The sequence below is a fragment of the Stenella coeruleoalba genome (assembly GCF_951394435.1).
Source record: "Stenella coeruleoalba genome assembly, chromosome: 6".
Classification (NCBI taxonomy): domain Eukaryota; kingdom Metazoa; phylum Chordata; class Mammalia; order Artiodactyla; family Delphinidae; genus Stenella; species Stenella coeruleoalba.
This window is the reverse complement of record NC_137151.1, coordinates 56,987,466-57,011,346: the sequence shown is the minus strand read 5'-3', so window position 1 is coordinate 57,011,346 and position 23,881 is coordinate 56,987,466. Positions and strand designations below refer to the sequence as shown.

Below are 23,881 nucleotides of genomic sequence, written 5' to 3'. Positions count from 1 at the left end.
CTGCACCCAGAGTCTTGTTTTCCTTTTCACTTTTCTTAAACTTGAATATTTGAATAAAATACAATAACAAAGAGAAATGCATGTTTGCAACACATTTGTTATTTAGGAAAGGGATAATAAAAATACTTTGTATTTTAAGTAATAAACTATTTTTGGTACTTAAAGTACTATTTTCAGTACTAAAAATAATAAAAAAACATACTTTAGGTTTAAACTTTAAAGGTAGAAAATAATCTGTCTTAAATTTCTTAAAATACATTCAATATTCTGCTGTGTTACAAACAATTTATCTATCAGTGTCCTTAGCACATGCATTCCCTCTCTCTCTCTCATCACACACACACACACACACACACACACACACACACACACACCTAAAAATTTTGGATTTAACTATTGGAGATTTTTATGCTGTGTGAGTCTCAAAATGTTCACAAATCTTGTTTTTATGCAATTCTCTTTTAATTATTTTCTCTTCTAATCCAGTTACTTATGTTCCAATTAAACGATAACCCCTCTCTTCAGAAACTGCATTTGATTCATTCATCCATGTGTAAGCATATTAGTTACTCTTCACACTTTAGCTGAACAATACCTGTGCCATAGCTGACACGTGACCAGACGTCTTACCTAATGATTACATTTCCTGAATTAGTTATTACTGATCACTGATCTAATCTCTATCTGCTCAGAAATATTGAAAAAAATCCATCCTACAGTGGCTTTCAAGGCAACTCAACATGTTTTATTTGTGTCAAAAGAGTAATTAACTTCTTACACAGCAGAAACAACTGATGTTCTATCTAAACTTTTGTATACTGCTTCCCTCTTTCTGACCAGCCTTATCAATATTTAAGGATTCTGGGTTCAGAGCCAGTTCTTTACTCTTATGGCGAAATTCCATTAATTTCTTTATGCATCTATGAATATGGTTTCGAAAGTTTCCTTTCTTTTAGCCATCTGCTTCAGTGCAATTCTCTACACAGTCTGCACATGCAAAACCAACTTACAAAATAAGTCTGGATAATTTCAAAGCAGAAATTTTTTAAAATTTTATTTCCATCTGAGTCACTTTTGGGGGACTAGATAATATGAGCAACGTTTCAGTACTGTCACCATCATGATTTCATGTAAAATGAAATGGCATCTCATGTACAAAGGATATTCACAAATACAATCAATTATTCTTCCCGCTTTCATTGTGCGGACAAAGGCTTATAGTAGAGTCTTTGTTTTCCGGTTATTACTATGCCACATTTCCCCCTCTTTCCTTGAGCCTGTTCAAGTTCTTGGGTTTTTTGTTTTGCTAAGCAGCCTATGATCTAAAAACCAGTAATGAAGAAGGAGTACTTTGTCAGAAAGGTCAAATTGTCAGCCTTCCTCCTCCTGTCCTTCCAAATACAAAAGCAGTCTAACCTCCCTGCCCCCTCTGGAGTGACCCACGGAGGGGTTCTGGCTGACACTGTCAATTACTCACACAGATAAGGCTGGAGAGAGAAGTTAAGGGAGTGAATTCAGAGCACATCCTGGCGGGCTGGATGTGGTGCTCCTGTGATCCACGCCTCATTTAATAATGTTTTGAACTAAAATAGCTTATTTCTAAAATAAGATTTTTCTCTAATTTACTGCAAGGTTGAGACATTTTCTGAGTAGTATAGCAGAAATCATTTTATATCTGATCAAAATCTGGCAAGTATTGGCATGACACAAAATGAAGTGTATTTTAAAACTGGTGAATACATAAAAATAGACTGATAGAAGTGATATGATTTTATAATATTGGAAGAGAAAGAACTAAAATAACTAAGTCGAAATATAGAAGACTAATGAACCCATGTCTCCTGTACTGTATGATTTTAAAGAATAGAGCCACCCTTCTTTGCTCCCAGGGCTTAGCCATACACGTTTGTCATTTTTTGTCTAGGTGCCAAAGCTTGTTTGCTTTCTCTCTAAGAGGCTAGCCAGTTGACTAAGGAGTAATCTTTACCAAAAAGTATATATATATATTTTAGCCAATTTCTATTTGGAAGCTTGATGATCCAGACAAAACCATTCTGGATTGCACCAAAATTAAGTTCCAGGCCAGTTTATCCACTAGTCTCTCACTTACATTATCTAAGTCCCTAATCTCAGTGGGATAACATGAAATAAGCAGTATGAAAGACCCTTAAAAAACAACAACAACAAAAACAAAAACAGTACAGTGTTATCTAGATACTTATGTCCTCTTTGCTCATACCGAGTTCCTGGCTCTATTCTGGGGTCTCTGCCTGCATTTTCTCGCCTTGATTCTCAGAACAACCCCATGAATACTATTATTATCCATATTTACAGAGGAGAAAACTAAGACACATAGCGATTAAATAAGGTCACATGATGGTGGAGCCAGGATTCAAACCCATGCATTCTGTCCTTAAAGCCAACATGTTTGATTTTTACCATCCCATAGGAACCATTTACAGTAAATCTTATAAGTCTGAACAGAGAGAGAGAGAAGAAGAGAGAGAGAGAGAGAGAGAGAGAGAGAGAGAGAGAGAGAAAGAGGAAAGGAGAGAAGGAGAAATTTTGAGTGAATGTCCCTTTTCTTTAATTTGCTTTTAAAGTTTTGGGCTTAAAGATTTTAAATTAGTTAAAACATTTAGGTTTTAAGAATTAATTAAACAAATGTAGAAGTGGCTGTAGCTAATGGCAGATAGAATAAATATAAATATATCAAGACAAACATTCAAGTTTTGAGTGGGTCAGAGAAGAAACTGGTAAATGAGAATACACCAAAAATATATATATTTTACTGTTTAACTAAATCAGATTGTGTCCTTAATTTTCATTTTCCTTGTTTAAGGGATGGGAGAGACATGGTGGATTCTGTTACAAAATTGACACCGTCCTTCGAAGCTTTGACCATGCCTCCAGTGGTTACTACTGTCCTCCTGCACTTGTAACCATTACAAACAGGTAAAATAGAAATTTTCTATCAGAAACATGCAGTGCTTTTTTGCCGTGAGGGTTCTTGGGATGATAAAATCTAGCCACAATCAGTAACTAGTGAAAATCTAAAGTGTACTGTACAACAGAGTATTAAGTTATTTAAATTATTGATTTAGATGAATTTAAACCATACAATGTTAATTTTTTTTTTTTTTTTTTTTTGCGGTACGCGGGGCTCTCACTGTTGTGGCCTCTCCCATTGCGGAGCACAGGCTCCGGATGCGCAGGCTCAGCGGCCATGGCTCACGGGCCCAGTCGCTCCGCAGCATGTGGGGGGCACAAACCCGTGTCCCCTGCATCGGCAGGTGGTCTCTCAACCACTGCGCCACCAGGGAAGCCCCTACAATGTTAATTTTAAATTGATTTTTGAGTAACAAATAGTAAAATTTAAGATGTCTTTTATTTTCCATAAAGATTTCTTAATTACCTAGCTTTGCTAATATATTCAGTTGTAATGATATTTTATCTAAGTGCTTGCAATAGAAAAGAAATATGTTATTTAAATATGAAGTGTTTTTTAAATGTAATGTGTATGAGTCATGTGGAGTTTTTTTAGAACAAAAGTAAGTAAAACTAAACTGTGGAGGATTTTCAAATGCTTCCCCATTGCTTCTTAGGTCTACGTTTGTTTAGATTTAGATTTCTCTATGCACAGGTATCTTTACCATACAAACAGAGAAACTGTGCCCTTTTCACACTCCATACAATTTGCAACATGTTACAGATGTGTAGCAAGGGATAAAAGTACCAACATCAGAAGAGACCTCAGTGTCATTATCAATGCCAGGAGGACAGTGAGAGCTGGGAGACAGACTCCTCCAGGCTGAAGACAGAATCAAGGTAGAACTCTTCAGTGGTTCCGTGGAAAATTATACCCACAAAGCAAGTCGCTTGCTTTTTTACCGAGGTCATTGCCTTTAAAAAAAATCTGTTGAAGACCAGGAATCAGGACAACTGGTGCTATGGTTTTATCTAGAGACCCCTTCACATGCAGGTCTAACCTGTAGGAGGAATTCTGTGTGCTTTCTCTGCTCTCCCCACATGGGACGTCAACGTTCAAAGCTGCCAGTGTTTCCTTCCTCCTCTTACCTCTTACCTTCTGTCTCAGTCTTTCCTCCAAACAATGCACAGGAATGCACACATATACACACACACATACACACACACAGAGGGACAGATTGACCACATTTGGCAAAATAAATTGCCAGGTGAAATATTTTATGCTCAAGAAACCCTTTCTTCGGGGCACAGCACCACTTCTGATGTATCTCAGTGTTGTTTTTAGTTCTGCTTTCTCCTTCCCAGAATAGCTACCAGGCAGAAGAAAGCCTTTATCCTCAGCCTTGTTCACCCACCCACAAGCTTTCGAGAGTACCTTGGGCTAGAAGTCCTCCAGTCAGTGAGTCAACATTGGACTTTATTCAGGATCTTGACCAATGAAGATATGCTCTTTCGTTAATTATAATGTTTTTCACTGAAGAAGAAGGTCTAATTATTTCACCTGTTTTTACATCTTATTCTTTCTTTTTTTGTATGTAATATTCATTGAGTGTCTATCACATACCTGGCACTGTGTTAACTACTTTTCATATGTTATCTGACTATGCAAAAATCAACAGTCAAGAGTTTATTAGAGGGACTTGCCTGGTGGCACAGTGGTTAAGAATCTGCCTGCCAATGCAGGGGACACAGGTTTGAGCCCTGGCCCGGGAAGATCCCACATGCCACGGAGCAACTAAGCCCGTGTGCCACAACTACTGAGCCTGCACTCTAGAGCCCACGAGCCACAACTACTGAGCCCACGCACCACAACTACTGAAGCCTGTGCACTCTAGGGCCCATGCTCCACAACAAGAGAAGCCACCGCAATGAGAAGCCCACGCACTGCAAGGAAGACTAACCCCCGCTCACCGCAACTAGAGAAAGCCTGCGCACAGCAACGAAGACCCAACACAGCCAAAAAATAAATTAAAAAAAAAAGTTTATTAGAAAATTATTTATTGAATATCTATACTGTGAGAGGCATCATATTAAACACTGGCATGCTGTACAAAAAAAAAAATAAAAGGCATAGTGCAGTTGCCCAGGTACCACTTGCAGGCCAGCAGCAAAAGAGATAGAACATAAACGCATGAAACAAGTGAAGAAAGTGGAATAACACAATAAATGGACAAACTCAAAGTGACATTACAGATAACTCATAGTGCCAAAGTGACCCAAGTAAGGCAGAAACCTGTTAGAGTTCAAACACTTCATTTTCTAGGAATCCTTTGGGGACCTCATGCAAATGATAGCAAGAGTCTAGAAAACAACCTACTATGTTTCATTTCCCCCAAAACTGAATAAGAGAGTGTGCTGTGAATACTATAAATTTTTTTATAAACTCTATTCAGTAGCCAAAGCTGATGTGTAGTCCAACTCTAAAATAGATCTATAGCTTGGGTAAATTTGTTTTCATCCCCTCCTCGACCTCCTAGGCCCCCCAGGTGACCTTTTGCTGGCATGCTACTCAGTCACCAGTCAAGCCCCCGAGTACTACATGTTAGTCCCAGTGAGGCATCTCTCCCAGGCAGTTAACATGCATCAACACTGCCTTGCAAACATGTCTGCATCCAGAGCAATGACTCAAGACTGAGACATACAAGTTGAAGACAGGAAGTGTCCTAAGCTCTTGATTTTTATTCATTCAGACCTTATCAGATAAGAAACAAAGACCCACGGCATACTGTTCTTTGAGTGACAATTCACATTCGAGTATTTTTCAACAGCATCTTTTGTCTGAGAAGGTTGGGCAGTAGATGGACAGTCTCCTCAGATCCAGGAGTATCCACTAGCAACCTTGGTAATCATTTTCTTCCATTACTGACTTCCTGTTTGAGTTAAGACACCCCTGTCACTCACCAGTACCTAAGCTTGTAGCTGCTAATTGATTTTCTGCTCTTCTGCACAACTGAGCAAGAGATTTTACGGGCACAATTAGAACCACCTGCTACAAATTACGTCCTTCTTTTGTTATGGGGCAACTGCTCCTGGCCTAGGACTTTTAACACTTTGTGGAAGAGAGAGGGGAAGAAAAACAAACCCTTATTCCCAAATAACAGAATTTTATTTGCTTGCTGTTAGAAAATTTTGTTAGGCCTGGCCACCTGCTTTCAGACAGAGCAGGAATGCAAAACTTGAGTTCCAGAGTTACTATGGATAATTGTCTAAATGCATATATATCTAAACCTTCGATCAATCAGCCTTGGAATATTTGTACAAAATAATCCAAATGACATTCGATTTTGAGAATTTTGCCCCAAATGAGAAATGCTGCAATATCTCATTTTTCCCTAAGTTTAAACGTGCATTATTTGCAAGCATTTTTATAGCTCTGCCGTTTTCTTGCAACCATATCCCCTAAACACTTTTACAGTTAACTTTTTAATATTGTGGAAAAATATAATACATAACAAAATTATCATTTTAACCATTTTAAGTGTACAGTCCAGTGGCATTAAGTACATTCATATTATTGTACAATCATCACCACCATCCAGCTCCAAAATATTTTTCATCTTCCCAAACTGAAATTCTGTATCCACTAAACACTAACTCCCCATTTCCCTTGCTCCCAGATTTTGGCAACCACCATTCTACTTTCTGTGTCTGTGAAGTTGACTACTACGGTTACCTTATAACTAGGATCATACAGTAGTTGTCTATTGTGCCTAGTTTATTTCACCTATCCTGATGTCCTCTAGGTTCATCCATGTTGTAGCATGTGTCAGAATGTCCTTCCTTTTTTTTTTTTTAAAGAAGATGTTGGGGGTAGGAGTTTTTATTAATTTATTTTTGCTGTGTTGGGTCTTCGTTTCTCTACGAGGGCTTTCTCTAGTTGTGGTAAGCGGGGGCCACTCTTCATCGCAGTGTGCGGGCCTCTCACTATCGCGGCCTCTCTTGTTGCGGAGCACAGGCTCCAGACGCATAGGCTCAGTAGTTGTGGCTCACAGGCCTAGTTGCTCCACGGCATGTGGGATCCTCCCAGACCAGGGCTTGAACCCATGTCCCCTGCATTGGCAGGCAGATTTTCAACCACTGCGCCACCAGGGAAGCCCTGTCCTTCCTTTTTAAGGCTGAATAATATTCCATAGTATGGATATACTACATTTTGTTTATCCATTCATCTATTGATAGACACAAGATACTTCTGCCTTTTGGATATTGTGAATAATGCTGCTATGAATATGAATATCCAAATATGTTTCAAGTTCCTGCTTTCAATTATTCTGGGTACTATACCCAGAAGTGGAATTTCTGGATCATATAATAATTCTATTTTTAACTTTTTGAGGAAAAACCATACTGGTTTCCATAGGAGCTACAACATTTTATATTCCCACCAGTAGTGCACAAGGGCTCCAATTCCTCCACCTCCTAGCCAACACTTGCTTATTTTCTGTTTTCACATATTAGCCATCCTATGGATGTGATGTGGTATCTCATTGTGATTTTGATTTGCATTTTCCTAATGATTAGTGAGCTGAGCATCTTTTCATGTGCTTATTGGCATCTTTATATCTCCTTTGGAGAAACGTCTATTCAAGTCTTTTTCCCATTTTTGAACAGAAGTGTTTGTTTTCTGTCATTGAATTGTAGGAGTCTTTATATATTCTGGATATTAATTGTTTATCAGATACATAATTTGCAAATACTATCTCCTATTCATGGGTTGCCTTTCACTCTGTTGATAGTGTCCTTTGATGTGCAAAAGTTTTTAATTTTGATTAAGTCCAATTTATCCTTTCTTATTTTTTTGCCGGTGCTTTTGGTGTTTTATCCAAGAAATCACTGTCACATTCAACGCCATGAAAAATTTCCCCTATGTTTTCTTCTAAGAGTGTTACAGTTTTAGCTCATATGTTTAGGTCTTTGATCCACTTTGTGTTAATTTTTGTAAATGGTGTAGGGTAAGAGTCCAGCTTCTTTCTTTTGTAGGTGGATACTCACTTTTCACAACGTTATTATTGAAAAGACTGTCCTTTCCTCATTGAATGGTCTTGGCACCCTTGTGGAAAATCATTTGACCATATATGCAATGATTTATTTCTGAGTTCTCTATTCTATTCCATTGGTCTATATGTCTGTCTTTACGCCAGTATCACACTGTTTAGATTACTGTACTTTTTAGTAAGTTTTGAAATCAAGAAGTGTGAGACCTCCAACTTCATTCTGCTTTTTCATGCTTGTTTTTGCTATTCAGGATGTCTTGAAATTCCGTATGAATTTTAAGATGAATTTTTCTACTTCTGCCAAAAAAAAAATCACTGCGATTTTTACAGAGATTGCATTCAATCTGTCGATCACTTTGGGTAGTATGGACATTTTAACAATAAATCTTCCAATCCATGAATATGGGATGTCTTTCCATTTATTTGTAGCTTCTTTAATTTTATTTTTTTAACATCTTTATTGGAGTATAGTTGCTTTACAAACTTGTGTTAGTTTCTGCTGTATAACAAAGTGAATCAGCTGTATGTCTACATATATCCCCATGTCCCCTCCCTCTTGCGTCTCACTCCCACCCTCCCTATCCCACCCCTCTAGGTGGTCACAGAGCACAGAGTTGATCTCCCTGTGCTATGCAGCTGCTTCCCACTAGCTATCTATTTTACATTTGGTGGTGTATATATGTCAATGCTATTCTTTCACTTTGTCCCAGCTTACCCTTCCCCCTCCCCGTGTCCTCAAGTCCATTCTCTACATCTGTGTCTTTATTCCTGTCTTGCCCCAGGTTCATCAGACCCTTTTTTTGTGATTCCATATATATGTGTTAGCATATGGTATTTGTTATTCTCTTTCTGACTTACTTCACTCTGTATGACAGACTCTAGGTCCATCCACCTCACTACAAATAACTCAGTTTTGTTTCTTTATATGGCTGAGTAATATTCCATTGTATATATGTGCCATATCTTCTTTATCCATTCATCTGTTGATGGACTCTTTGTATCTTCTTTAATTTCCTTCAGCAATGTTTTCCAGTTTTCACTGTACAAGTCTTTTGCCTCCTTGGTCAAGTTCGTTCCCCAGTACTTTATTATTTTTGATGCTATTGTAAATGGAATTATTTTCCTTTTCAGATTGTTCATTGTTAGTATATAAAAATGCAACTGATTTTTGTGTGTTGACTTTGTATCCTCCACTTGCTGAATTCATTTATTAATTCTAACAGTTTTTAATTTTTTGGTAGAATGCAGTTAACTTACTTTTTAAAAACACACTTTGGGGCTTCCCTGGTGGCGCAGTGGTTGAGAGTCCACCTGCCGATGCAGGGGACACGGGTTTGTGCCCCGGTCCGGGAGGATCCCACATGCCGCGGAGCGGCTGGGCCCGTGAGCCATGACCGCTGAGCCTGCGCGTTCGGAGCCTGTGCTCCGCAACGGGAGAGGCCACAACAGTGAGAGGCCCGCGTACCGAAAAAAACACATTTTGGTTACCCTTTTTAAAATTACACAATAGAAACATTCTCATTGGTATAAATGCAAGCAAGCCAGAAGAATATTGATTAAAAAGTGAAAGTGCCCCCTTACCTTTACTCTTGCCCCCTCCCCGCCAATCTCTCTTCCCTTCCCAAAGGTAACTGCCACTAAAAGTTTGCATTGCTCTTCCAGGTTTATTTCTTGTGTACATCTTAGATGTATTTTCTAATTCTATATTTTTCTTCTAGTCTTTTGAAAGAAACAATATCCAAAAAACTTAACATTTCTAGTTCTTGAGGAATACCGTCAGAAACTTCTTGCAGTAGTGGTCATGACACGCCTCCCATTTGAAAACTACTGATATTCTACTGCCATTCTTCATTTAAAAGAAAGCAATTTATCACTTTAATATTAGTTCAGCAATAGAGTTAGTTATTTGAAAATGGTATCAAAAGTGCTAACAAGTGTTTTATTGGGAGAAATACAATTGCAATTACTCAGCTCAAAGCTAAGTCCCTCCTAACCAAATTATGTATGTGTGTGTGTGTGTATATATATATATATATATATATATATATATACACACACACACACATACATACATACACATATTGTTTAAGTTGAAATGGCTCTCTAGTAAAGCTACTTCCAATGCATTACGTTTTTTCAATCTCTGGTTTTAGGTACCGCAAACACAGTCATTAATTACTGATTTCTGCTAACTACTGTGTTATTCACAGACAAGAAACATCTTTTTTTTTTTCAGCTACATATGTCACTGGCTAAACTGATGAAGAAATATAATGTTCAATTAGAGATTTAAGCATAAAATACCTTTTTCAAAGTGTGCATTTTTGAAATATAAAATATTTACTTTGAAATGAAAAAATGTGTCAAGTATGCCCAAAAAATGCATTGCTATCTTCAAATTGCATTTTTTTTAAATTAAAATTTAATGTTTAGCACCATGAGCAACAGATTCTTCTCAAACTGATAGAAGTTCAAGATACACTTGTTTTTTTCTGGTTTACATTGAAAATAAACATTTGATCGCTTGCCTTTTTAAAGGATTGATGGGAAATTTTTTTTCCTGATTTTTAAGAAGTATTCACCTACAGACTTTGATTTTATAAGTAGGTTATAAGCAAAATATTTTATCATTTGTTTTTCTGAAGAATAACAATTTTTACTTTACTGAATTCCTCAAAAAATACATAAAAATATGTACATATGGTTATTGTTTGTTTCTTAAATCATAATAACATTTAAATTAAACAATATCAGTGAAACCAGACAAAAAATCCAGATACGAAACTCTGGAATATTCTCAAATGAAGAATTCTAAAACACAGGGCCAGAAAAGACTTTAAGAGGTCATCTGCTCTATTACCGTTAAGCCAGAGTTTTCACAACTCTTTAAGTGTTTGAAGCCAAACAGTGAGTGATAAAGAATATAAAAAGATCTCTTGTTTCTTTATCAGTTGGAAACAGACACTCAAGAGATTGCATGCTGTTATCCAGAGTTAATTTCTTATAGTACATGGTTTAGAAAAAAGATATAGTTGCTGAATTTTGTTATTTACAATGCCATCTTCTAAACTGGACCAGGAAAAACTAGAGTCCTGTTTTTATCTGAAGGTTATAGGATTTAATGTATTAGTATTATATGTAACTGCTTAAAAGATATACTTGCCAATTCAAAAAGCAGATTTGTATTGTTTTGAGCAATGATAAATGGTTATAAAATAGCAAATCAGAGTGGACTAAATAAATCTAAAACCAACAGGGGACAAAAGCAAAGTGTTGTCATGAATAATGATACCAGAAACCAAGCTCACAGACAACGTTATCTCTCCATTATCCAATAAATGCCATAGTACAAGGTAATGGAAGAACCAGTGATGTCCCCTGGGTTTAGAACCAGCACAGTGCCTAGTGGTCCTGACCGTAGCCTCCATGGTGCAGTGCCTTGCTGGCCTCCTAGCATTGTAGTTTCAGGCACCAGCTACGCATGATAATGATGCTACTCTGCCTCAGAGGGGAGAAGGAAAAACAGATCCCATGTTATAAAAGCATGGACCAGTGGAAGTGTAAGGAAACTTACACAGCATCTAGAGAGTATTTACTTTTACATACCTTCTTTTTTTATATATACCTTCTTTCTGAAGCATGTTTATGCAAGGTTCTGCCACTGCAATCTGATTTAAAAAGAACTTTTCTAATTTCAAATGTGTGCTATTTAGATTATCAATAGACTATCTGCAGAAAATATTCACTAAAGCATATGCTTTGCAAAGATGAGTATCATGGATGCCTCATAAAACTAACTGTTGCTAGTGATGTTCATAAGGCAGTTAAAAAGTTTGCCTCTTTGTGTCCTTTTCTCTTTCTCTCCCCTATTTCCTTTGAGACTCCTCTATTCTTGAATGACCCCATTTCTTCTGCTTCCTTTAGCAAGTTAAAGATGCATGGTAATGAAAAAAATCCAAAATCAGATGAAAAAGTCTAATTTGCTTTCTCCTTAGGTTTCCTGGATAATTTCATCAGGTGTTTCCCTTCTTAATGACTCAGCGGGTCTGGCCAAAAGTTACCACTGTTTGAAAGGTGTTTCTTCAAAACTTTACATGTATTGAAAGTAAATTTTTCAAGATAGTTTCCAATTTAGCTTAAAACTTCAATGCTGGTTAAAGTTTAATACATGTTTCTGTTAGGTATTCATGTGGAAACATGTATACAAATTTTCTAGATTCTGCTTTCAATGCATTCATGTTGAAGAGGGAGCATTGCCAGCAGTCAATGAACACTAATTCATTCAGCCGTTTGGGGAATATAGTGGGTGTACTTCTTTGGATTAGTTCCTAAGGTTTTAAATTTATCTTCAGTGAATACGCACATCTGAACGCATTTGAATAAGCCAGTGACTCCATGTGCCTGTGAACAAACTGCTCTGGGAGACATAAAATTGCTACTCCAATTTCTGTTCCATTCTCACCAGGCAAGTGTGGTGGGTGGGCGCATGTGAACCCTGTGTCCGGCAGATGCTCATTCAGAAAAGCATAGGGTCCCTCCTCCTCCCTCTTCTCCACCTCCCCCACCGCCACCTCCCCACCACATGCACATTACAGCATGTGTGTGCTGTGTGGCCTAATTACACAACAGGGCATATGTTGCGCCAAGAAATGTATCGCTAGCTTTCTGGACTTTACTACCTACACTCCGAAACTGGAACCGGACTCTGTTCCTTGAAAGAATTGAGCACCCCCTTTGAGGATCAAATTTTCCTCACTCATATATTTCTGGAAATTGCACTGATGTTTGGCATTTATTAGTAACATTCAGGGTCTTTGAGTATTTTTCTGTCCCATGTTCTAAAGAATTCATGAGAAATGCTTACACGGGTGCCATTCTGTGCACCTTATTATGTTTTAACGACATTTCTTTATTGCCCAGAAACTTACTATAATCATTTCCTTTTTCCCTTTTTCAGGTTTGAACAGGCTTTTATTACCAGTTTGATCAGTAGTGTGGTAAAAACGAAGGACACTTATTTTTGGATAGCTCTTCAAGATCAAAATGATACAGGAGAATACACTTGGAAGACGGCAGGGCAGAAGTCAGAGCCGGTGAAGTACACACACTGGAATGCACGTCAGCCCCGTGAGTAGAGGGCACTGTCACACCACTTCTCCCTCCTGTTTTCTTTGCCCCCAAATTCTATCAACCTCACGGTCCACCTCCTCTGATTCTTCCTTAGTGTTTTCTTAATGCATAAATCAACTAAAACAATTACCACCGGTTCTCAGGGGTGATATATGGCTGGCCATTTTTTAAAGTATAATTCATATGAGTCATTTGACGAGTTCAAGGTATAAATTCATTGCTCAAGACCACACATGCCTTTGTTAGCAGAAGTCCAGTTTCTCCCTCCTAAAGTCTTTTCCTCATCCGCCCTCATTGTCCAAGAATCTCAGGGGCTTACTCAGTCCAGAATACTCTGTCATACTTCAAAGCAGAGTGAATGGCCACATTTGAGCATATCTAATCAGTTCACAGTCACTGCCACGTGACTTTGCTGTGGAATGTTACTTAGGTAACATTCTTGCTAGTCCATCTCCTCCATGGACTTCTGTGGTGCCTTAGCCAGAATTTCAGAGTTACAGGTCTATTAATTCACCATCCTGTGCTCAGCTCTGGATCCCAAAGCATGAAACTGTGCCGGAGAAGCTAATGGTTTCAGCCATAATCTACACTAAAACCAGGCCCTGTGGACCAAGCTTTAGGCCCTTGTGTTAATCTTAGGTCACCAACCTAGATCCAACACACCTTTACCTCAGTGTGAACCCTGTTTGGATGCCTTGATCCCTTTATTTTTTGAAAAAAAATAATTTTATTTATTTTATTTATTTATTTTTGGCTGCATTGGGTATTTGCCGCTATGCACAGGATTTTTCTACTTGCAGCAAGTGGGGGCTACTCTTCGTTGTGGCTTGTGGGCTCTGGAGCACAGGCTCAGTAGTTGTGGTTCACAGGCTTAGTTGCTCTGTGGCATGTGGGATCTTCCCGGACCAGGGCTCGAACCCATGTCCCCTGCATTGGCAGGCAGATTCTTAACCACTGCACTGCCAGGGAAGCCCTTGGTCCCTTTCTTGCCTGGGGATCTCAATCAGGGCTACCCCAATAGACAATAGGCAATAGGTTATCTTTAAATTTGTATCTAGAGGAAATGGGTTAGAGGCCTCAAGCTCCTCCCTGAGGAAAGATAACTATTATTATAATATTATAATAATTGTTATCATATATCACATATATAACAATAATTAGAGAACTAAACACCAATTAAAAGATATTTTTAGAGTGGTTCAAAAAATAAGACCCAAGTATATGTTGTCTAAAAAAACCCCACTTTAAATACAGACACCTATAGATTAAAAGTAAAGGGATAGAGAAAGATATCCATGTTAACATTAATCAAAAGAAAGCAGGAATAGCTATATTAATTTGACACAGAGCAGACTTCAGAATAAGAAAAATTTCCAGGGATTAAAAATGGACATTACATAAAGATAAAAAAGTCAGCTCTAAAGAAGACATAACAATCCTTAATGTGCATGTACCTAACAACAGAGTATCAAAATATATGAGGGAAAAACTGATAGAACTCCAAGGAGAAACAGATGAATCTACTGTTATAGTTAGAGACTCTTAACACCCCTATGACAGAAATGGACAGATCCAGCAGACAGAAAATCAGTAAGGACAAAATTGAACTCAACAGCACTATCAATCAACTGGATATGATTGACATCTCTAGACTACTTCATCCAACAACAGCAACAGCAGATTACACATTCTTCTCAAGCTCATGTGGAACATCCACTGAGATAGACTACATTCTAGGCCATAAAACACACTTAACAAATTTAAAACAAGTCATACAATGTCTGCTCTCAGATCACATGAAATTAAATGAAATAAAGAACAGAAAGATAGCTGAGAAAATTCCAAAATACTTGGAGATTAAGCAGTACACTTCTAAATAACACATCGGTCAAAGAAGAAATCTCAAGAGAAAATTTTTTAACATTTTAAATTAAATGAAAATGAAAATACATTTATGAGATGAAGAGAAAGCAGGGCTTAGAGGGAAATTTATAGCACTGAATGCACATAATAGAAAAGAAGAAATATTGAAAATCAGTAATCTAAGCTTCCACCTTAGGAAACTAGAAAAAGAAGAGCATATTAAATTCAAAGTAGAAGAAAAGAAATAATAAGAATTAGAGCAGAAATCAATGAAATTGAAGACAGGAAATCAATAAAGAAAATCAATGAAGCTAAAAGCTGGTTCTTTGAAAATATCAATGAAATTGATAAGCCTCTAGCCAGGCTCACTAAGAAAAAAGAGAGGAGACACAAGTTACTAGTATCATAAATGAAAAAAAGGGACATCACTACAGATCCCATGGACATTAAAAGGATAAAAAAGGAATATTATGAGCAACTCTATATCCATAAATTTGACAACCTAGGTGAAATTGACCAATTCTTTGAAAGACACAATCTACCAAAACTCACACAAGAAGAAATAGACCCTCTGAATAAGCCTACATCTATTAAGAAATTGAATCAGTAATTCATAACTTTCCAAAACAGAAAGCAGCAGGCTCATATGGGTTCAACTGGTGAATTCTACCAAACATTTAAGGAAGAAATCATACCAGCTTTCTACAACTTCTTCCAGAAGTTAGAAGCAGAGGGATACTTTGTAACTCGTTCTATGAGGGCAACATTACCCTAATACCAAAGTCAGACAAGGACATTACAAGAAAAGAAAACTACAGACCACTATCTCTCATGAACATAGGCACAAAAAATCTTTAACAAAATATTAACAAATTGAATCCAACAATGTATAAAGAGGGTTACACACCTCAGTCAAGTGGAATTTACCCCAAGTATGCAAGGCTGGTTCAACATTTGAAAACTTATTAATGTTATCCATGACATCAATAGGCTAAAAAAGCAAAATCACATGATCGTATCAATAGATGCAGAAAAAAGCATCTGACAAAATTCAACACCCATTCCTGTTAAAAACTGTTAGCAAACAAGGAATAGAGGGGAACTTCCTCAACTTGATAAAGAACGTCTACAGAAAACCCACAGTTATCATACTTAATGGTGAAAAACTAGCAGCTTCCCCACTAAGATCAGGAACAAGGCAAGGATGTTCCTTTTCAACACTCTTTTAAACATTGTACTAGAAGTCCTAGCTAATGCAATAAGACAAGAAAAGCAATTAAAAGGTACAGATTGGAAGAAAAAAATAAAACTTTGTTCACAGATGACATGATTGTTTATGTAGAAAATTAGAAAGAATCAAAAACAATTCCTGGAACTAATAAGCAATTATAGCAAGATTGCAGGATACAAGATTAATGCTCAAAAGTCAATTGCTTTTCTGTATACCAGCAATGAAAAGGGGAACTTTAAATTAAAAACATATTACATTAACACCCCTCAAAATGAAATTTTTAGATATAAATCTAACAATATATATAAGATCTATAGAGGAAAACTATAACCTTTAATGGCAGAAATCAAGAAGAACTAAATAAATAGAGATTCCATGTTTATAGGTAGACTCAGTATTGTCAAAATGTCACTACTACACAAATTGACCTACAGACTCAATGCTATCCCAATCAAAACACCAGCAAATTATTTTGTGGATATTGACAAACTGGTTCTAAAGCTTATAATGAGAAGCAAAAGACCCAGGATAACCAACTCAGTACTGAAGGAGAAGAACAAAGTCAGAGGATTGATACTACCTGACTTCAAGAGTTATTATAAATCTACAGCAATTAAGACAATATGGTTTTGGCAAGAAAAAAAAAGACAAATAAATCAATAAAAAAGTATAAAGAGCCTAGAAATAGACTGACACAAAAATAGTCAGCTGATAACTGAAAAAGAAGCAAAAACAATACAATAGAAAAAACTTTTTGACAAATGGTGCGTGGCCAATTGCACATCCACATGCCAAAAAAAAAAAAAAAATTAGACACAGGGTTTACACCCTTAACAAAATTAACTCAAAATGGATCATAACCCTAAATGTAAAACACAAAGCTTTGACATTCCCAGAAGAAAAGATAATAGAAAACCTACATGACCTTGGGTATGGTGATGACTTTTTAGATAAAACACCAAAAGCAAAATCCATGAAATAAATAATTGATGAGCTAGATTTCGTTAGAACTAAAACTTCATTAAAACTTGTGCTCTGAGAAAGATAATGTCAAGAGAATGAGAAGACAAGCCACAGAATGGGAGAAAATATTTGTAAAAATCATATCTGATAAAGAACTGTTATACAAAATATACAAGGAACTCTTAAAACTCAACAAGTAAACAAAAAACCCAATCTAAAAATGGACAAAAATCTTAAAGAAGATATATAGATGAAAAGTAAGCATATGAAAATATGTCGAACATCATATGTCATTAGGAAATTGCAAATTAAAACAACGAGATACTGCCACACACTTATTAGAATGACCAAAATCCAAAACACTGACAACACCAAATGCTGGCAATGATTTGGAGCAACAGGAGTGCTCATACATTGCTGGCAGGAATGCAAAATGGTATAGCCACTTTCAGTGACAGGTTGGCATTTGCTTACAGAAGTAAACATACTCTTACCATACAATCCAACACTTACACTCCTTGGTGTTTACCCAAATGAATTGAAAACATGTCCACACAAAGACATGCATACGGATTTTTTTTTATAGAAGCTTTATTCATACTTGCCAAAACTTACAAGCAATCAAGATTTCCTTTAGTAGATGAGTGAATAAACTGTGTTACATGCAGACAATGGAATATTATTCAGCGCTAAAAAGAAATGAGCTATCAAGTCATGAAAAGACATGGAGGAAACTTAAATGTGTATTACTAAGTGAAAGAAGCCAATCTGAAAAGGCTGCATACTGTGTAATTCCAACCATATGACATTCTGGAAAAGTCAAAACTATGGAGACAGTAAAAAGATTAGTGGTTTCCAGGGGCTGGGGGAGGGAGGAGTTTATAGGCAGAGCACAGAGGATTTGGAGGGCGGTGAAACCATTCTATATGATACCACAGTGGTGGATATATGTCATTGTACATTTGTCCAAACCCATAGAATGTACAACATCAAGAGTGGCCCCTAATGTAAACCATGGGCTTGGGGTGATAATGATGTGTCAATATAGGTTTTAACAAATGTACCATTCTTGTATGGGATGTCAGAAGTAAGGTACGTGGGGCACAGGGTATAAGGGAAGTCTGTACCTTCTGCTAAATTTTTTCTGTGAACCTAAAATGCTCTAAAATATATTGTTTATTTATTTATTTTTTTAAAAATCTATACTTTTAAAGGATGCATGCAAGGTGAAGTAAGACAAATTAGATTCTTTGTGTATAACCATTGGTTTAGGAAATTTGTATATAAACTGGTGACTGCATAGCTCTAAACAAGAAACATCACAATTCACTCAATAAACAACCTTCTCATTCTACAAATTTATGAATGTTATTAAAATGCAGAGAATAGTAAAGTTCCATGTCACACTATTACTGGAAAAAAAACCCAGGTATCATTTCTAATATACTTTGTAATTTTGTGAGGAGTGTCTATACCTGTCAAAATAAATTAATATATTTTGAGTAGACAAAGTTCTTAGTTTTTAATGTTATCTTCCTTGGGGCATATTTGAATGTCTAAAATTTGGAATTGAAGCAGAACTCCTTGTCATTCATAAGTTTCTGCTGTAATTTATTTGAGTGGCACTACTCTTTTTCTCTTTTCCCTGAAGCAAAAATAATACTGTGATGCTCAGTTTGGCTGCTCAGGCTGATTGACATTGAGTAAATTGTCTCTGAAAATGTAAATCTTTTTTTGAAGAAAACAGCAATATAAAAACCCCTGTGTTTCCTTTTTTCTTTTAAATTGCAGTTTGCAGAAACACCATCCTAAATGACATTTTTTTTTCCTGCCTGTCACAAAAGAATCCAATAGCTTGGTTCCCATGTCAGAACCTTAATCCAGCCCAGACTGACTACATAAATTGACCACTGAACAGGAAGCCTGCAGCTTTTTATAAACTCAGTGAAGACTCTGTCCTTATGTCATATCATCAAAATATTCAATCTGTGGTGGAATCATAGTCCTGCCATTTTTTCAACCTTATATTATGTTCACCAAATAGCATAATGAACCACCATATATACCCATCACCCAGTGTCATCAATAATCAACCCATGGTCAATCTTGTTTCATCTATACTCCCACCCACTCCTCCCATTTCCCATATTTTTTCATAGAAAATCCCAGATATCATATCATTTCATCCATAAATATTTCAGTGTTATCTCTAAAAGATAAAGACTCCTTTTTAGAAACATGACTATAATACAATTATCACAACTAAAAGTAATTAACTATAATTCCATAGCATCATAAATCTTCAGTTAATGCTCAAATTCCTAAATGATTCATAACTATTATATAATGTATTTTAGAGTTCTTCATTTGAATCAAGATCAAGAAAAGGTGCATGCACTGTAATTGGTTGGTATATCTCCTAAAGTCTGTTTTAATCTGTGTTTTCCTCTTCCTTGCCCACTGTCATTTTTTAAAATTTTTATTTGTTGATGCAAATGTGTTTGTCCTGTAGAGCTTCCTTCAGTCTAGGTTTTATTTTATTTTTTTTTTTGCGGTACGCGGGTCTCTCACTGTTGTGGTCTCTCCCATTGCGGAGCACAAGCTCCGGACGCGCAGGCCCAGGGGCCATGGCTCACGGGCCCAGCCGCTCCGCAGCATGTGGGATCTTTGCGGACCGAGGCACGAACCCGTGTCCCCTGCATCGTCAGGTGGACTCTCAACCACTGCTCCACCAGGGAAGCCCCTAGGTTTTCTTACTGTATCCCCACAACACATTAAAAATGTGTTACTCTTCTGGAAGAGGCCCGCCTGCTATTCTAGGAAGTAACAGTTCACTAAAGAGTATATACTGCTTGTTGAGCTGGAAGAATAACAATATACTACCTTTGGTATAAAAAGCAAACATTTGAGTATTCTTTGCACTGAGTGTCACAGTGCTAATAAATGGAAGTCTTTAATATAAAAAAAGTTACTCTATTCTTTTTATTTTTCATAAAATTGATATTTTTAAAATGACATTTTTAAAAAGTTGGAATCAGAGGCCTGATCTAAATCAGACTCTTATTTTTTTGGAAAGACCATTTCATAGATAGTTGTATGCTCCATATGGAGGCATATAATGTCCAGTTCTCTTACTATTTGCAATGTTAGAAGCCATTAATGATCGATGCCTAGATTCATGGATTCATTAGGGATTTCTTCATAGCTTCATAGCTGGGATATTTCTATAAAGAGATAATTTCCTGCTATCCTTACTAAAACAACAACAAAGAGACTATGGTACTTGGTATTTTAAGAGAAGTAACCATTCAGGTAAAACAGGAAAAACAGTTTTGATCCATACTAACTAGTGCCACTGATTAAAGGGAAAGATGGCAAATAGGGCCTTTCTCATTTAGGGAGAAGCTAATGCATTAGAAACCTAAATGTACTTTGTACTTAGATTAAGGATTCAATATAAATGGAGGCTGCTCTATGGTGAAAGAAAACAGGTTAGTCCATCCTTTAAGACATTCAAAAATACTCTTCCAAGTTATATTAGAGTTTCACAGTTATTTCATAGAGAAAATTTTGCATCCATCCATAACTCAGGCTCTGTGACAAAAGGTTTGTGTTTCTAGATCTAGATAGCACTGTGAAAAAGGTATGTTTCACTCATGGGATAACTCCAGAGTATTTACCCTAATTGTCTCAAGTCAGTGGAAATCTTCTCTCAGTGACAAGGAAAATGGGATTGCTTAGTCAGATCTGTTTTCTTGAAACTGCCCTACGCATGGAAAGGAGAACCGTATCTAGCCAGCAGATAGATAGTTATCCATTTTAGGTCGCATCAGAGTACTGAAATGAACCAACACATAAATGAGGACAAACAGCCTCATTTCTGAGCACCCTTTGGGTATTTCCCATATCTTTTTATAAATATATAGGTAACTGTCATACACACTAAAAATGTGGTAGTAGATCTTCAATGAAATGCTATGGTCTCACCAAGGAGAGAAGCATGACCAGGGGAAAGAGAGGGAGCTCCATAGAAATGGAGAAGCATAGTTAGAGGGGAAGATTCAAGCATTCATTCAACAGCTATTTATTGAATGTCCACCTCCTCTGTACCTTGACATTGTCTCATGGTAGACTCAGTTAAATATGGTTTCAAATTCCAGATCAAACCCTCAAGAACTACATGGCCCTAAGGCAAGTTACTACACCTCTGTGCCTTGGTTTTTCCATTAGTGAACTGTAGATGCTAATATCCACCTCAAAGAGGTTTTGAAGTTAAATAGGAAAAAGACCATATAAAATGCCTAACATGGTATCAGGCAGATAAGCAGAACTCCATGAAACCTCACCTTCCCTGACCCAAAGCTTCACTTTTCTCCACGGAGAAGGAGAGGAGAGAGATGGAAGGTGGCTGGGGCAGAGGGCCTGAGATTAAGGATGTGAAAGTTGTTGCAGGGAAAGGGAAATGAGTAGACAGGCTCAAGTAAAATAATTGTCTAAAGGCCCAGTTATGATTCCCTCCTGCCCTGAGGCCACAAATAGATTTTGTTTGTTTTCAGGTATACGGCCAGAGAAGTGAAAGATGGAGGCTTTCCCAGGTTGGTTCAATTTACTATAAGGCTAGATAGCTTTACCAAATTGAAGAGACTAGACTAGTGAATTGGAATTTCTTAATTAACTGAAAGTGTTCCCATTTGTGTTTGATGGAGAGGGTAAAGGGGCGGGGATAGAGGGAGGCTAAGGCAGGTGAGGAGAATCAGTTCAAATGTGAGATTCACCGCTAAGGGATAGGATGACAGTTGCTCTTTTCCAGTGGGAAATGAGTTAATCAAATTGGAGAACAATTTCTCTGGGAGAAGAAACACCTCTGCTCTTTTCCACACCCTACCCTTATTATTTGGCTTCACAAGCATCCCCACAACATAAAATTATAAATTTGGTTTATATCTCCCTTAGCCCAGTCTCCCTTTATTATACCACTTTACTGCTTCTTTGAGGCTGAGACTCTAAAATTTAGGTCAAATGTTTCATTAAGTTAACCATTTTCGAATACCAATAACACTACTGCACACTTTTTATCTTCAGAGCAGCTCACAAACATCTTCTTCGCTAATGAAGATGAGTTGAATATCTAGTGTCTAAAACCAAAGCTATTTAATCATTGTCTGATGTGGGAAAGTAAGACAAAATGCAAGACCAACAAAAAAGTATATCGCATTTTAAACTTGCTGATTTGAGCTTTTTAAAAATTCTTTGAACATGCAGGCAGAACCTGTGCCACAAAATCCCAGCTTTTGTAATGAAAACAGTCAAAATAAGAATAGAAGCAACATCTTAGTGATGGTTTTAGCCCTTCATATCTTTCAGGGAGCTTTTTAATATATTATTTTATCAGATCTTCACGAAAATCCATAAGAAGAAAAGGAATTATTGCCCCTATGTTTTAGACAAGGCTTTTTGTGATTTATGAACCTTGAGTTTCAAGTTACTAAGTATTTGTGCTGGGACTAGAACCCCAGAGTTCAGACCCCAAGTCAAAGGCTGCTGGGAAGAAAGGATGGAACAGTCAGGTGGGAGTGTGTGTTTTTTCCTGCTCTTTCAACTAGAGCAATTCCATCCATATACATATTAGGTTTTCGGATTCCACATGGATTTCCACAGTTCAATTTCATTCGAATTTCATTACACAGAGCAGGCAGCATCTCCTCTGTTGTTCATGACTCAGCTAGATTGTGAGCTGCGTTCCACAATTACACTCAGCAGGCCTGCAGTGCTCCATCACAGCAGGGGCAGTGGCATGCTATACTCTCTCCCCTGCTGGGCCCCCCAGACTCCACCTTGAACTCTAACTAGCTCTTCTGGCCAGTGGAGCCAACTGATGGCCTTTGTGTGGACCAACTCTCTCTGTTGACTTCCATTCCTTCTGCATGTCACACAATCATGTTTTCTTGTTTACCACTGGTCATTTTCATCTCCGTGGGTCTCTTTGACCATCAGCGTGCACGCACACATACGACTGTGAGCTTCCTGCAGGTGTCTAACACGGGGTGTGCAACCAGGATTGTTGAAGACACAAACACTCGTGTTGTAGCTTCATTATTCTTTCTCCTTCTTCAAAAACTCTTTTCCATTCCTTCAGGAGGAATGTAAATCTTTGTACATCTTCCTCTGTCTTCTTCCTTCTCATTCCACTCCTCATTCTCTCTCTCTTTAGTCTTTCTATCAGCATTCAACAACCAAAACATGGCTGGCAAGGATAATGTCAATTACCCTGTATCTACAGAAATTGAAGCCATTACTTCTGAAGGGAAATTAAGCAAGACAAATATCTAGTACCAAGTGACTACATTTTTTAAAGTGCCTTTAGGTCCAGAATCGTCACAAGTCTTTAGATGCTTCATCTATAATCACTTGCTTTTTTAAAAGCACTCCTTGAAAACTTTTCTCTCCTTTTCATCCTTCAAACTTCAGCTCAAATGTCATTTCCTGCAAATCCTTTACTGACATCCTGAGACTCCATCACTCCTTCTGAAGTCTCCCCACAGAAATTTTAACACACTGTTACCATAGCACTTAATCCATCATGTTTGCTGCCATTAATCGTTTATTTGTTTGTGTCTCACACTAAACTAAATGTTTTTTGTCCTTCTATCTCAAGCAGCTAGTAATATAAAGCCTAGCCTGGTACATAGATACAGATGCATAATTTTATTGTTGT

The 23,881-nt window shown here is 37.2% G+C and overlaps 1 protein-coding gene and 1 long non-coding RNA gene across 2 annotated transcripts in view; one reads left to right on the top strand and one right to left on the bottom strand.

Annotated features, from left to right (window-relative positions):
- The window catches only part of PLA2R1 (phospholipase A2 receptor 1), a gene marked incomplete at its 5' end in the record, with an annotated part of 117,308 nt that overhangs the window by 43,767 nt on the left and 49,660 nt on the right, over positions 1-23,881 (top strand). The window contains 2 exon segments of the mRNA XM_079923463.1: positions 2,843-2,955; positions 12,937-13,106. Coding sequence (XP_079779589.1) covers positions 2,843-2,955; positions 12,937-13,106 — 283 coding nt within the window.
- LOC307187425 overlaps positions 1-23,881 on the bottom strand; it is a 73,230-nt gene that overhangs the window by 17,768 nt on the left and 31,581 nt on the right. The window lies entirely within an intron of this gene.